The 18,052-nt window shown below is 27.7% G+C and overlaps 1 protein-coding gene across 4 annotated transcripts in view; it reads left to right on the top strand.

Annotated features, from left to right (window-relative positions):
* Positions 1 to 18,052, top strand: part of LOC145245808 (uncharacterized) — an 81,386-nt gene that overhangs the window by 56,284 nt on the left and 7,050 nt on the right. For 3 of the 4 annotated variants that reach the window (XM_080107453.1, XM_080107455.1, XM_080107454.1), the window contains exons 2-3: positions 3,060 to 3,174; positions 13,849 to 13,981. In XM_080107453.1, coding sequence (XP_079963579.1) covers positions 3,111 to 3,174; positions 13,849 to 13,981 — 197 coding nt within the window. In that variant the 5' untranslated portion in view covers positions 3,060 to 3,110. Of the gene's footprint in view, positions 1 to 3,059; positions 3,175 to 8,357; positions 8,475 to 13,848; positions 13,982 to 18,052 lie in introns of those variants that run through there. The other variant, XM_080107456.1, reaches the window with a different exon arrangement.

Raw genomic sequence — 18,052 nt, 5'->3', positions numbered from 1 at the left:
ACGTCCTATCGAATTGGGGGCGATCAATATTACATTTTCCCACTTCTTAATCAATTAAGAATTGAAATATTAATTACAACGACCGCTATAATCACCAATAAAATTATTTACATGAAAATATATAAAATATTAAATATATAGACTCAATTTTTAAATTCATAGTATTATATCACATATAAAATATTTAAATGAATTATAAGATAATATCAATTTTTACATAATAACATACAGATAGTTTTAAAACTTTATATATAATATTCTTTTTATTTTTATTTTCTTATTTTTATTTTTTTATTTATTTATTTTTTTTAGTTATATTTTTTATTTTTTATTAATTTATTTATCTTTTAATAGACCTACTTTCCATGACTCAATCACTGTATCCTCTTCTTTTCTTCCTCTTTTTTTTCTTCTTTTTTCCATTACGCGCTGTTCTATTTCTTTCACTATATATCCGTATACTTTCGCCCCCCCTTTCCTAGGTTAGTAAACGCGTGTCAAGGCATTTACATGTCAGAACGTACATCTTAGAGGTGTGTGTGTGTATGTGTATGTGTTGCGTGTGTGTGTGTGTGAGTGTGTGTGTGTGTGTGTGTGTGTATCTATGGTTACATCGAGCTGCCGCTTATAAGTGTCTAATCTAATTTTTTTATTTGCTAATTTTTTTAATTTTTTATTTGTTATTTTTAATTTTTAATTTTTATTTTTTTAAATCCCTACCACCCTCTCTATAAATGTATTAAGTGGATTGCTACTACCACCACCTTTGGTTTTTTGAGGGTCGAAGCACGATTTTTCTTTTCTTTTTCTTTTTCAGTATCAAAAATGTAATTGTCTGATTTAGATGCTTGAAAATACCATAAGGTTGAAATAAATTATTGCATCGACATTTATGTAATTTCCGTGTTATAATTTTTATCTTATTGCTCTGTTTACCACATTGAGCTCTCATACCCGGATTTCCTCTGGATTTATTCCATTATAACACTATATATATATATATATATATATATATATATATATATATATATATATATATATCAAGGGCTTTTTATATATATATATATATATATATATATATATATATATATATATATATATATATATATACTAGCAGGCCGCCCGGCATTGCCCGGTCGTGAAATATGCTTACACATAATATTTTTATTAATGCAGATTTCGTATTTATTATTATATTTTATTGGACCCAATATATAGTAATGATTTTATCATTCATTAAATAATTGCAGGTGAATGCAATTCTATGACCCATATATAAAAAAAGTTGTATTTTCTGTTTTAATAAATAGAAAAAAGGGTTTTAATATGATTATCAATACACCCCCCCCAAAAAAAAAAAAAAATTATATACATAGGCGCTTATGTAGCAGTGTCAGAAATTTCGTGAAAATAGTGAATAATTCCACCCCATCTTTCCAAGCTTATAACTCCTCGAAAAATGTAATTCAAGCCCTAATTTTTTTTTTCAATTAAAGGAGTAAGGACCAAGGTTTTATTTAAAAAAAAAACAAAACAAAACAATGTGTTTTTTTTTTTTATAAAAAGGTTTTAAACTTCGGACTTTACAGGTAAATTTCTAAAAAACTGATTTTTTTTTTTTGTTTTAAATTTGAATATATTATTTATTGACCTTTTCTCTTCAATTTGTGATATATAAACCTATTAAACATAAATTAATTATTTACTTTTTAATAGACATTTCAAAATGAGAGGCGTAAATTATTCGACCCCCTATCTTTCTAAGCTTATAACTCCTCGAAAAATGTAATTCAAGCCCTAATTTTTTTTTCAATTAAAGGAGCAAGGACCAAGGTTTCATTAAAAAAAAAAAAAAAAAGACAAAAAGAAAAAATGTGTTCTTATAAAATAAGGTTTTAAACTTCGGACTTTACAGGTAAATTTCTAAAAAACTGATTTTTTTTTTTGTTTTAAATTTGAATATATTATTTATTGACCTTTTCTCTTCAATTTGTGATATATAAACCTATTAAACATAAATTAATTATTTACTTTTTAATAGACATTTCAAAATGAGAGGCGTAAATTATTCGACCCCCTATCTTTCTAAGCTTATAACTCCTCGAAAAATGTAATTCAAGCCCTAATTTTTTTTTCAATTAAAGGAGCAAGGACCAAGGTTTCATTAAAAAAAAAAAAAAAAAGACAAAAAGAAAAAATGTGTTCTTATAAAATAAGGTTTTAAACTTCGGACTTTACAGGTAAATTTCTAAAAAACTGATTTTTTTTTTTGTTTTAAATTTGAATATATTATTTATTGACCTTTTCTCTTCAATTTGTGATATATAAACCTATTAAACATAAATTAATTATTTACTTTTTAATAGACATTTCAAAATGGGGGGGGCGTGAAAATGGGGGGGCGTGAAAATGGGGGGGCGTGAATTTAAAAAAAACGTTTGTCTAAAATATTATATTCGGTTTATTGGAAAGAACATAAAATTTCACATTGACCCTGAAAATATCGTAAAAATAGAATCAATAGAAAAATTTTGATAGATTTTTAAAATTTAAAAATTTAAAAATATTGAGTTTAAAAATTGAAAAATATTGAGTTCGGAAAATTCATTACTGTTTTAAAAAAAAAATAAAAATATTTTTATTACTTTTAAAACAACTGTAATAGTTTATTTTGGAAGTATAATCCATAAAGAAAATAAATAACCCACTTTTAACAGAGAAATTACGAGATTTTTATATTGTATTCGCAGTTTCGTGTTAGGGGTGTCAAAAATTCCTACAAAAATTCTGATACTGCTAGCGCTTATGTCAACGGTCATTAAATCTAAGAGATATAACTAGCATAAACATAGCAAAAATAAGCATATTTCCAAGAATAGTATTAGTTATTATTTTTCCAAGGGAATCACCACTTATCAAGGTCCAGAGGTCACTTGAGGATAAGGGTTAGTTAAAGTATTGAATATTGAAACCTAGAATGTGTATATAGTTGCAGACTTATATACTTAGAAAATCTCTAAATTACATGAAGGTCTTTTTTATTTTTATTTTTTATGCAGATTGCAGTCTTTAGATTATTTCAACTGAAGTATTTATCTCACTCAAATATAATGAATACCACTGTACTTCCAAGTCCTGAAACAACTGAGCAAGGAGATGCAAACAACAGCACAGGTAGGTAGTATATTTGTTTTGTTCCTTCATATTACACACACACACACACACACACACACACATATACAGTCAGAGTTGATGAAAAATAGTGTATCGTTGCTATACAGATGCCTCCTTATATTTGGTTCCTTTTACCTATCAATTTCTCCAAAAATGTCAGATATGGCATTAGAATTTGCCAAATCTGAAACTAACATTAAAAAATTAGAAATTGACATAGTAAAATTAGCTAGAAGAACCTTAATTAAATATAATAATAAATATTGGACAAGAAAAAATAGAGAATTAAACTTTGATGTGATGATGGGTTCTCCAGACTCTGCATTACACTGATTTGGTTTGTTTCTTTGTTTCTACATTCTTAATGAGTTTGTAAAAAAGGAACCAAATATAAGGGGGAGTCTGTATAGAGACGATGCACTATTTTTTATCAACTCTGGCTGTATAACTTTAGAAAGAATTAGTCAAATGCTATATAATTTCTATAAAGATATTGACTTAAAAATAATCATAGATAAAAATCATAAAATAGTTCATTTTTAGATGTCACGTTTTATTAAATTAACAGTATTTATGAACCTTATCATAAACTTAATCAAATTTTATACAATATACATACATGCATATATATATATATATATATATATATATATATATATATATATATATATATATATATATAAATTTTGTCTCGGCAGCCGTGTCAAACGCATATCTTATTTTTCTTTTATTAATATTATTGGAATTTTTTCCCCTTTTTCTTGTACATATTTGTGAATTATTCCATGGATTTCGGCCTTTTGGATTATTTTGGACCATCTTCCAATTATGTGATTTCCTTGGATTTTACTTGTGTGAATGGAAATTCAATTAACTTTCTTGGATTTATATTTTTGGATTTTACCGTCATTGGATAATTTACCTTTCACCAGACTATCCATTCACGTGAAATCACCTTTTTCTTCATCATATTCCCTCTGCTTCACTTTTTGTTATCAAGTAAGATCTTTGACTGACTTGCAGTTTCATCAAATACTTTTGTATGCAAAATCCAATCCCGCATTTTGCTAATTTCCTACCCTCGTATAAGAAGGAAAGTATTTCTTCGAAACTCCATGGATTAAGGACTATCTACTTATTAAGTGTTTCCTTTTAAAATTAAATATGTTTTTAACTCTTTTTCAAAGTGTTATTTAACATGTTTTATTAAGTTTTTGCTCTTATATATATATATATATATATATATATATATATATATATATATATATATATATATATATATATATATATATATACTCAAATATCCTTTTAATATACTGCTTGTGTATATGCAATAATTTTCAACGTTAACAGCTTAACATATTAGTTTTGAACCAGACAAAAGCCGACTAGGTTAGGGTCAGTTTAGGGTTAGGTTAGAGTTAGTTGATAGTTAATTTAGGGTTAGTTTAGGGGTAAGTTAGGATCTGGGTTAAAAAAAACAACAAAAAAACTGTTCGGTTTGCACCAGTACCGAAAAAATAATTTAATTAATTAACAATTGTTTTTTTTTTTTTTTTACATGGAGTTCACCACTTATCAAGGCCCAATGGCCACTCGTGGATAAGGGTTATTGTGTGTATAGTAATCAATGGGATAGTGTAGCAATAGTATTGGAGAATTGATAAGGTGTCATTACTTAGGCGGGGGGGGGGGCGGTTCATCAGGAATTTGTTTGTGTTGGACTTGAAGCCATCCAGGTTGAAGTCGGGAGGGAAACAGGCAAGCGGAACAGAGTTCCACAGGCGTGCACTTCTAAGAAAGAAGCTTTGTTCATGGAATCTACGTTTTGATTTAGGCACAGATAAGGAGTGGGGAAAATTATTGACGGTGGTTTCAGCTAGTCGGGTGTTTTTTGAAAAAGATTGGCGAGGGGGGACCAGAGAATGGAGCTCAGACGAGCACTTGCCATGGAAATACCGATAGAACAAAGACAGGCTCGCTACGTCTCTTCTGTGGGAAAGAGGTTGCAGGGTAGAGAAAAGAGCATCCCCCACCAAGCCACGAAGTCTATTTTGTTATTTATTTTAGTTTAATGAGTATTTTGCTTCTACCATAACATTTTGCAAGATCAATTAAGTTTTGAACCAAATTTTGAACAGTTCATATTACTGAAACAAAATACAAACGGGCCATATTCTCGATCATATTATACTAGAAGAGTACCCATCCCTGAATGGGTAAAAATAATTTTCATAACAGTTTTACAACATTTTGTGTCTGGTTATGATATTAAAATCAAAATATAATGCTACTAAACCTTGTGTAAGGAATTTTTACCGCAACACATTACATGATTTTGATTCCAGAAAATGTCTAAAATTTAAGGCTTGAATGATCCCTTTTTTTTTTTGGCGAAGAACTACTGCATGTCAAAATTACTGTGAGTTCATTTCTCACACTATTAATAATGTTCATATATTATTATGATGATATTCGAAAACGAGGCTACATTTCATATTCTTTTCCAAGGTTGCCAGATTAACTTTTTTTAAAGCCAAATTTCGTGAATTGGGCCTATTTTAAAGCAGTTTGATCTTCAAAAATTGCATTTGCCTTTTTCCAAAGTGTAACGGAAGGACTAACTAATGAAGGAATAAGCAGAATATTATTTATTAATTGGTGTCTAATACTTATTTTTTTTTAAATTTTACCACAAATCAAAGGAATCTGAATTTTCACAAAGAAGTTCCATCCTCTCTTTTTCCTTTAGTATAAAATTAACTTTAAGTAAAACTTCTTGGTTTAACTTTCACAGGGAACATGAATTGGAACAAATATATTGACGAGATTGTCAAGACTGCTGCAAAGAAGGTGGGCTCTCTCTACCGTACTAGAAAGTTACTTTCATTTGAGCATATCCTGTATCTTTACAAAGCCACTATTCCCCCATGCATGGAGTATTGTTGTCCCATTTTGAGTTGGTGCATCTGCTAATAGTTTTTTATTCCTAGACAGGGTTAAAAAAAAAAAAAGTGGCCAACCTAGTGCCGCACTATCAACCAAACTTCAACCTCTGTCCCATCGATGAAATGTTGCATCCTTGTGCATATTTTATAGGTATTTTAATGGAAGGTGCTCCAACAAACTCCAACCTTTTTTTAACTTCTCAATGGAAATACCCTGACAAACCCAACAAGCAGCAAAATCTCACCCCTTCACTGTAGAGATCCTTAGATGCCAGACAGCCTTCTACTCTATTAGTTTCTTTCCTCAAACTGCTAGACTTTGGAATCCCCTCCTGGGTCCCTGCTTCCCCAACTCAAGTTCAAGTGTAATGTGAACAGACATCTTGCTGCTCAACTCCCTACATAGTATCCCTGCAAATTATTTCCCTGATAGTAGTCTCCTACATCAAAGTTGCACTGTGCTTTTCTGGGGTCAAAAAGCAATACATAGATATCTTTCTGTAATTTTAACACAATCTGACTAAGATATTAGGGAGGAAAAAATGCAAAATTCAAACAATATTTATTCCTAAAAAATAATATCTTTTAAATGTTGCCTATTTTCAGCTCTGCGTATTTGTGCTCTTTTCAAAATATTATTTATGACAGATTGTAGAATCTCTGGATTGCGATTTAACTCCCTTATTTCATTCTGCAAGCTGGCAAAAAAAAATACAACTTTGTTATCTATGAGCCATAGAATTGTATTCATTTGCAAAACATCTAGCTAATTTGCATACTCTTTTAAACATTCATTTTAATTAATTCCCTATTAGTTTTTTCGGTTTTCTTATGGGATGATCATCTTCAGTTAACTATTATGTGTAATTATATTCATGCAGATATTCTACATGATTTATACTTGCGAAATATTTGCGTAAGAAAGTTATATTAAACACAAACCTCTTTCTATATGTATTTATGTATGCGTGTATATATTTGTCTAAAAAATGTTGCATACCAAACTCCTCTGTCAATTTTTGGTCTACAGACATGAAACTTAATTTACAGGGTATTCGATGTAAAACTTTATATGTGGGTTTTAGCCAGGGAGAATCGGTGCAAAAGAGTGATAAGTAAAAAAATGGAATTTTTCAGGTGAAGGTCAAACGACGGTATCATGAATATGCATGCGTAACGTAATAGCTATTGGTTCGTGTTTTAATTCTTAGCTTTGCAGCAAATATATCTTCATAGCTCAGGCGTCAAAGGAAAAAGTAAATCGTAAGCTAAACGTTTTGATTTCGATTCTTAATGGTGACACACGGGTCCTTTTTTTTTCTTTTTTTTTTTTTCTTAAACTTTTTAAATCATTAGTATATATTGGGTCCAATCTAATATAATAATGAATACGAAATCTGCATTAATCAAAATATCATATTTAAGTGTTTTACGACCGGGCAATGCCGGGCGGCCTGCTAGTATATATATATATATATATATATATATATATATATATATATATATATATATATATATATATATATATATATTTGCATTGCCTTTAGGACCTCTATTTAGCGGCGTAAATATAGAATCGAAATCTCTAGTCGTTTTAATATAAAAATAATATAAGGGAAATAACTCTGTTTAACTTCTTTTTTAATCATTATAATCTGTTTATTTATTGGCGGTTATGCAAGGGAAATAATATTATTAGATGTGTTGCAAAACCATAATGATTGGTTAATTTGGGCGATTCGAAACTATGGGCGACCCATATCGGTGTCAGTTGAAAATCGCTTACTGATGTACAATTGTTCTGTTTACCAAACCGGACTTCCTTACTTTCTGTTTTAGTCTAAATTCTCTAAAATTGTTTAAATTTTTTAAATTTTTTATTTACACCAAAAGTATTTTTGCTTAAAAAATATTTCAACAAAAGGATGTTCTCATACAAAAAATATTTCAATATAAATGAAATGTTCACACGCATGCACACAAAAAATTAAAATAAACAAATAAATTATTGGATAATACCCTTAGTTTTTAGAATTTTAGAATGGAGGATCTGCTTTGAATTAAAATTTAATGTAAAACGATCTCCCATTTCTGAGTCATTTTAGCATTTGCGGGCAGTTAACCCTTTTTTCTTGCTACGTGTTAATTTTTTGTGATTTTAGAACCTTACCACTACGACGTCAGTTAGAAAACGTGGGTTTTTGTATCCATTTTTATTTCCCTTCCAAGCGAGACGAGGAACTAGTGCCGAAGAGTCTGGAATTTACCTGCAGGAGTTTCTCTGGCATCGCAAAGTTTAAAAATTACTTTGGAATATTTTACATGAAATCCACGTGTATTATATTTGTTAAAGTTTGTATTTTTTTTCTTTCAAAAATATATTTTAGTAATACAAAAACTTTTTTTTAATCGTTGCATTCTGTATTCTTTTTTTTTTTTTTTTTTTTGCATTTTCACCCGAAGCAAGGCACAGTGTCACTTTGAGGTAGGGAGCTTCTGTTTGGGACATAAATTGCAGGGTTTCTAAAAGTTTTTTTAGAAATCAATGAATATAAAACAATAAAACAGTAGCAGTCTCTGCCGCATGGGCACAGGAAAGAGGATGGCGTGCTGGAGTCTGTGCCAATTAGTTTCAGGTTGCGTTTGCATAAGTCCTTGTAGTGGAAAGCTGGGCGACCTCTAGGGTGCTGTTCTTTTTTTTTTTTTTTTACATTTTCATCCCAAACAAGGCACATTGCCACTTTGATGTAGGGGGCTACTATCAGGGACATAAGCTACAGAGGTACTATGTAGGGAGTTGGGCAGCAAGGTGTCAATTCACGTTACACTTGAACTTCTGTATGTCAGTACAGTTGAGGAAGCAGGGACCCGGAAGGAAATTCCAAAGTCTAGCAGTTCTGGGGAAGAAACTACTGAAGTAGAAGGCTCTCTTACATCTAGGGATCTCTACTGTGAAGGGGTGGGATTTAGCTGCCTGTCAGGTTTGTCGGAGGGTATTTACGTCGAGAGGGTACAAGTGCTTGCAGTTCGTCGGAGCATTCACCATTAAAGTACTTGTAGAACAAGCAGAGGGATGCAACATTTTGTCTATGCGACAGAGGCTGAAGCTTAGATGACAGTTCAGGACCTATCAGGTTGGCGACTCTCTTTTGAACCTTGTCAAGGAGCGAGAGATTAGTGGCAGATGCACCAGCCCAAATATGACAACAATACTCCATACATGGGCGAATGGGGGCCTTATAGAGGTACAGGATACTTTGGGCGTTAATAGCTTTCTAGCACGGTAGAGAGAACCCACCTTCTTTGCAGCGAATCCGGCAATGTTCTCAATGTAATGGTTCCAACTCATGTTTCCTGTGAACGTTAGGCCGAGGAGTTTAAAAGATGTACTTTCAGATAAAGAGTCTTTGGCCATTGCTATTGGTGGTAGAGAAGGTTTCTTGTAATTATTGAAGGAAACAAGTTTAGTCATTCTGTCCTATTACCAGCTCATCATACAAGATGCCCTTGGGGATACGGCTGTCATCCATTTGATGGACATAACCCAGCCAGTGGAGCCTGCACTGACAGAGGCAGAGGTGTGTGTTAAAGCATTTAGCATGCTCCAGCACATTGGTGTTGGTGACCCTGTCCTGCTATGTAATGGTCGGGATATGAGGAAGGCAACAGGGATGAAAGCTCTCCAAATGGTTTTCCTGGCATGCGCAAATGGCTCAGGACTCACTACCATAGAGTAGCGTTCTGAGCACACAAGCCTGGTACACCCTGATTTTGGTGTTGAGAGTCAGCCGGCTGTTAGTCCACACTCTTTTGCTCAGAGTGGCCATCAAACCTACAACTTTGGTGTGTGTGATGAAAGCACAAGGGAAATAACTCATTTCTCCTAAATTGACCAAAGTTTTTTTAAAACCTTTTCAGAAATTAATTATCTCCCCTGCTGTTATATACTCTATTCAATTTATTACGTCAGCAAATCTTGCAAATATCTCAAAAACTGTTTTCTTTAATAATTAATTTCCACCTTATCGTTTTTCGTAATTTTTGGATATTTTCATTACTGCGATATGTCAATCCAGTAGATACTACTATGACTTGAATTTCAATATTTTGATTTTCGGATTTTGCTACAATAACGAAGAAGAACCCATTTAAAAGTTGAAATCCAAAAGTTTAGAAGAAAATCACATTTATAAATATGTGGTCACTAAAATGAAGATATGAAGTGGATATCCACATTGTAATTAAAAGAGTTTTAGGTACTTGTACAGTTTAATCAAGACATTAAAAAATTAAAATATCGAAAAAAGGATATAATGTACGTTTCCGTTTTGGACTGAATATCTCCGGAAAAAAAATTCACTTAATTTGATCGAGTAGTTTTTTTTTTTTTTTTTTTTTTTTTTTACAACGGAAAAACACTTTTTTATGACAATGCATCTTGTAATTTTTTAACATACCACGAGGAGATAACTCAGTTTAAAGCACCGACACTCCTTCCCCATCTTAAATACTAGCTTTTCTTCCTAAAAATCGAACCTTTTGCTTGGTATCATATAGGTACGGGCAAAAACGGATGAATAAAGATAGGGGGGGAGCTAGTTTTGAACGCCGATTTATCATAATTTTTTTTGTAGGTCTCTGATTGCTTTTTTTTTTTATTGTATTTGAAAAATTAAGGACTAAACTTAATTTTTAAATTAAGTAAATTCATTGTAAAAATCCTTTAAAAGATTAATATTAGTTTTCTGGGTCTATTTCAAAGATAATTAGTAAAGTAAAGTCCTAAGATATTGAATTCAATTTAAAAAAAAAACACCTTGTTTGTACAGAAAAATAGCTTAATTAGACCCAAAACCGAGTGATTCTGCCGTTTGCAAAAGCGCAACCAACTAAAGTTTTGTAAACACGGAATATATGGAAGCTCAAAATTTCAGCCAGTCGAAAGACTGTGAAAATGACGTCATGTAATTAAAAGGGAAGAAGGGACGTGCAAGTTTTCTTTTTTTCCCAGACGTGCATCCGTACATTCCTATTCTGAACTTTAATCATTTTTTAATTAATTTATTTTTCTATGTTCCTGTTTTTAAATTATTTTTTTTAATTATTGTTCAATATCATATAAAAATTATGTTATGCCGAAAGTTTCACATTCATCTAAGCAAGGAAAATATTAAGATCTTACATATAAAAATTATGCGAAACCTGTAATTTAAAAAAAAAAATGTAGAAATATTTTTTGCTATTATAATTTTTTGTGTGAAAATATTAAATAAACAATGCTTAATTCAATGATAATATCGGTAGTTCGAGAAATTCATGTTTCTTCGAGTTATATCGAATTCATTAATACAGACTTTAGGGTCATTTTATCATGATGTTCCTGTAAAAATTAAATCATTTTTTTTAATTGTTATATTTTACGATGCTTTATTTTCATAACAAAAAGCAAAAATAAATGAAATCATTTTTTTTTTTTACTACTGAAAATCATAACCTTAGTAAAGGTATTTTTTTATTTAAACAAAATAATACATTTTCACTAAGATTTAAATTTAAAAAAAAAATAATGGGTTCGATATATTTCGTGATCATTATTTGATAAAAACTGAAAATTTCATTAAAATTGGTTAATTTCCTGATTTTTGGTAAATTTTTAAGTAAAGGGAAGGGACAAAGTGTTTATTCATTGTGAGCATCGGCATTCATTTTGCACGTATCATAACAAATTGTTTTTGTTTTTGGTTTTGGTTTGTTTTGTGTTTTTTTTTTTTTTCTATTTCTTTTGCTTAAAAAAACAAAAAACACTATTTGATGAAATTAAGTAAAAAAAAAAAAAAAAAATTTCGGAGAACTTCATTCCATAACGGATACGTACAATATAACCTTTCTTTTTTTTTCTCGATATTTTAATTTTTTAATGTCTTGATTAAACTGTACTAGTACCGCGTGTTGTTAGTTTTTTGTTTTTGTTTTTAAATTTGAAAAATGAAAATCGTGTTTTAATATTCCAATAATAGAAGATTGGGCTCTTGTTAAGATATAGTCGGCAAATCGATTTTTTAAATATGCCTTTTTAAGCAAAAACAGCTATATTACGTACTTAATTGTCATGTCGAAAATAGTACTATATCCAAAACTTACGAAAATTCATTGAGTAGAATAACTGCTATTGTGTTTTTAGTAAAAACAAACAAAACAAAAAGTTTATCGCTATAGACAACAAATATTACAACCATGAACAAATAATCTAAAATATTCATTTCAGAGTTATGTCCCCTGTGAATAGCCTTCTACTGCCTAATTTATAACGTCTTAGAAAAATGCGATTTTACCCAATTTTTTGTAAAAATTACTTTTAATTAGAAATAACTTTCTACTCGATGATTTTTTGTAATTTTTTGATATATTACTATTTTCGACATGACAATTAAGTACAATATATTTTTTTGCTGTTTAAAACGACATATTTTTTTAATCGATTTGTCGACTGTATCTTAACATGCATCGGAAATTGAACGACAATCCGACATATTAACTGATTGTTCTAAGGGAAATAACTCTATTCTACTATTTTACATTCATTTTTTTTTTTTTTTTTTTTTTTTTCACACGAGAAAAGCTTTTAAAAAAATCACTGGATTCAGCATTAAATAATCCAAGAATGGCTGATATGTCATAAACAAAACAATCAAACCAAACATCATAAATAAAAAAAAAAAATAAGATATAAAGAACATGAAACATAAAAACTTTTACTCATCATCCTCAAATCTAATGAATCCGAAGATTCTATTGTTGGCATTGGTTTCCCCGATATTTTCCTAGAATGACATCAGATACTTATGGGATGGACTTATGGGTTGCCAACATCCTAAGTCAAAGTGAGTTTTTGTGGATCAAACTGACACACTCAGGTCATCAATCCGTGTCATTAACCACAGAACCACTTTCACCCCCTCAAAATTTTTATAAAATTGACCAGATTTAGCATTAAATAACCTGAAAGGGTTAATATGTTATAAAACTAAACAACTAAATTGAAAATTCTCTAAAATATTGGGTCCCTCTGCATTTACCGACCTATGATTTCCTCAAAGTTAGCTCGGAATTGCTCGGCAGCTGATGGAAATAACCAGAAAAGGTCGGAAAACACACCATCTGTTTTTAGCTAATACGAATTTATGAAGCCTACGTCTCTTATAAATTGGAAGAAATATAAAAAGTAATTTTAATCGCGCAGATTAGGGTTAGGGTTTAAGGTTAGGGTCGTGATTGGGGTTTAAGGTTAGGGTTGTGGTTGGGGTTTAAGGTTAGAGTTGGGGTTTAAGATTAGGGTTAGGGTTAGGGTTTGAGATTAGAGTTAAGATTGGGGTTTAAGGTTAGGATTGCGGCTAGGGTTTAAGGTTAGGTTTAGGGTTTCAGGTTAAGGTTAGGGTTAGGGTTGGGGTTTAAGGTTAGGGTTGTGGTTGTTTGTAATTTTATTATATTTCCATGTTTTTCCTGTTTATTAATATAAATTTTTGTAGCGGTTTAACGTTTATATGGTTATTCCCGTCAGCAAGCGAGTACATGCAAGAAAATTAGTTGAAAATGCAGAAGTACTGAATATTGAAATAACGGATGATACTTTTCTATATTGATGTAAGTTTGAAGTTTTTTTCTTTGTGTTTTATTATTTTATTTCTATGCCATGAATAAAAGTCGACCTTTTTTTGTTATTTTCTAGTGAAAGGTTTGCCAATGTCAACGAAATTAACGATTGGAGTTCTGACTGGTGTTGCTACCTTTGGCCTTATTATCATTTTCATTGTAATGTTGTGTGTCTTGATGCAGTCGAAGAAAAACAAAATAACGAAAAAGTAAGCATTTATATATATATATTCAGAAGGTTTAGATAAATCATCGGTATTGTCGGTTTAAAACCAGATAATAGGGGACCGTTTTAGATTCCCATATAAAGTTCTTTTCCGTGGATACTTATCCTGAGATGAATATCAGCTGAAGAGATCATACATATAAACAAATATAGGAACATATACATACACATAAACAAATATGTGAATATATATATACACATAAACAAATATATGAATATATATGTATATACATAAACAAATATATGAATATATACATACATATAAACAAATATATGAATATATACATACATATAAACAAATATATGAATATATACATACATATAAACAAATATATGAATATTTGCATACATATAAACAAATATATGAATATTTGCATACATATACACAAATATAGAAATATATACGTACATATAAAGAAATATACAAATATATACATACATATAAACAAATATATGAATATATACATACATATAAACAAATATATGAATATTTGCATACATATAAACAAATATATGAATATATACATACATATAAACAAATATATGAATATTTACATACATATAAACAAATATATAAATATATACATACATATAAACAAATATATGAATATTTGCATACATATAAACAAATATATGAATATTTGCATACATATACACAAATATAGAAATATATACGTACATATAAAGAAATATACAAATATATACATACATATAAACAAATATATGAATATATACATACATATAAACAAATATATGAATATTTGCATACATATAAACAAATATATGAATATATACATACATAAAAACAAATATATGAATATTTGCATACATATAAACAAATATAGGAATATATACATACATATAAACAAATATATGAATATATACATACATATAAACAAATATATGAATATATACATACATATAAACAAATATATGAATATTTGCATACATATAAACAAATATATGAATATATACATACATATAAACAAATATATGAATATATACATACATATAAACAAATATATGAATATATACATACATATAAACAAATATATTAATATTTGCATACATATAAACAAATATATGAATATTTGCATACATATAAACAAATATAGAAATATATACGTACATATAAAGAAATATACAAATATATACATACATATAAACAAATATATGAATATATACATACATATAAACAAATATATGAATATTTGCATACATATAAACAAATATATGAATATATACATACATATAAACAAATATATGAATATATACATACATATAAAAAAATATATGAATATATACGTACATGTAAACAAATATATGAATATATACATACATATAAACAAATATATGAATATTTGCATACATATAAACAATTATATGAATATATACATACATATAAACAAATATATGAATATTTGCATACATATAAACAAATATATGAATATATACATACATATAAACAAATATATGAATATATACATACATATAAACAAATATATAAATTTATACATACATATAAACAAATATATGAATATTTGCATACATATAAACAAATATATGAATATTTGCATACATATAAACAATTATATGAATATATACATATAAACAAATATATGAATATTTACATACGTATAAACAAATATATAAATATATACATACATATAAACAAATATATGAATATATACATACATATAAACAAATATATGAATATTTACATACATATCAACAAATATATGAATATTTGCATACATATAAACAAATATAGAAATATATACGTACATATAAAGAAATATACAAATATATACATACATATAAACAAATATATGAATATATACATACATATAAACAAATATATGAATATTTGCATACATATAAACAAATATATGAATATATACATACATATAAAAAAATATATGAATATATACATACATATAAAAAAATATATGAATATATACATACATGTAAACAAATATATGAATATATACATACATATAAAAAAATATAGGAATATTTACATACATATAAACAAATATATGAATATATACATACATATAAACAAATATATGAATATTTGCATACATATAAACAATTATATGAATATATACACACATATAAACAAATATATTAATATTTGCATACATATAAACAAATATATGAATATATACATACATATAAACAAATATATGAATATATACATACATATAAACAAATATATAAATTTATACATACATATAAACAAATATATGAATATTTGCATACATATAAACAAATATATGAATATTTGCATACATATAAACAATTATATGAATATATACATATAAACAAATATATGAATATTTACATACGTATAAACAAATATATAAATATATACATACATATAAACAAATATATGAATATATACATACATATAAACAAATATAGAAATATATACATACATATAAACAAATATATGAATATATATATACATATAAACAAATATATAAATATATACATATATATAAACAAATATATGAATATATACATACATATAAAGAAATATACAAATATATACATACACATAAACAAATATATAAATATATACATACATATAAACAAATATATGAATATATACATACATATAAACAAATATATAAATATATACATACATATAAACAAATATATGAATATATACATACATATAAACAAATATACAAATATATACATACACATAAACAAATATATGAATATATACATACATATAAACAAATATATTAATATATACATACATATAAACAAATATATTAATATTTACATACATATAAACAAATATAGGAATATATACATACATATAAACAAATATATGAATATATACATACATATAAACAAATATATAAATATATACATACACATAAACAAATATATGAATATATATACATACATATAAACAAATATATGAATATATACATACATATAAACAAATATATGAATATATATACATGCACATAAACAAATATTTTAATATATACATACATATAAACAAATATATGAACATATACATATATATAAACAAATATATGAATATATACATATAAACAAATATATGAATATTTACATACATATAAACAAATATATGAATATTTGCATACATATAAACAAATATATGAATATATACATACATATAAACAAATATATAAATATATACATACACATAAACAAATATATGAATATATACATACATATAAACAAATATATGAATATATACATACATATAAACAAATATATGAATATATACATTCATAGAAACAAAGAAAAATCAAATGATGACGGATAAAATATTTTTACACGATTTGCTAACTCATCAAATGTTCAAACATGCAGAATATAATGAATGTTTTTTTCTTAATCCATGACATTTCTAAAATTTATGCTTTTTTTCTTCAGAGCAAATGAATAGTCAAACAGAATGTAAAAAGAATTGCTGGTCAGTATGAAGTTTGAAAACTTTGAAATTGCGGTTGGATCCGCAATGAACACATATAATCTATATCCATAGATTAAGAAAACTTTTTATATTCCTTACTAGCAGTTTAGCCCAGCTTTTTTTTCGAGCCCTATGTGCTTTTCATAACTTTATGTGCATATGTATATATGTATATTAAAAAGTTTGACTTATGTCCAGGTAACCTACATCTAAAATTTCAAGTGTTTAGACCCAAAATTGGCCGAGGAGTTTGGTAGAGTCTACAAAGGTCAACTCTTTCAACTTTAACCTCTTGACTGCCAAATTTTCGCCCAAAAACTGATTAAAAAGCTTGTCTTACGTAAGTAGACTCAGTAATAACTCAAGCGATGAAAATGCATTTAACAGGTCATCCAATATTTACGAAACAGCCCTAAGAAATAGTGGATACAAAAATATAGATATCAAATATAAACAACAAAACACCAACAACTATAATAAAATTAAAAACAGAAGAAAAAGAACTATAATTTGGTATACGGCCCCATACAATCAAATGTTAAAAACAAAACTTGGCAAGAAATTTCTAGATCTTATTGAAAAACACTT

This window comes from Euprymna scolopes, chromosome 23 (genome assembly GCF_053919585.1).
Source record: "Euprymna scolopes isolate OS-2025 chromosome 23, ASM5391958v1, whole genome shotgun sequence".
In the NCBI taxonomy this organism is placed as follows: domain Eukaryota; kingdom Metazoa; phylum Mollusca; class Cephalopoda; order Sepiida; family Sepiolidae; genus Euprymna; species Euprymna scolopes.
The sequence above is the reverse complement of the archived record's forward strand: the minus strand, read 5'-3'. Positions and strand labels throughout refer to the sequence as shown.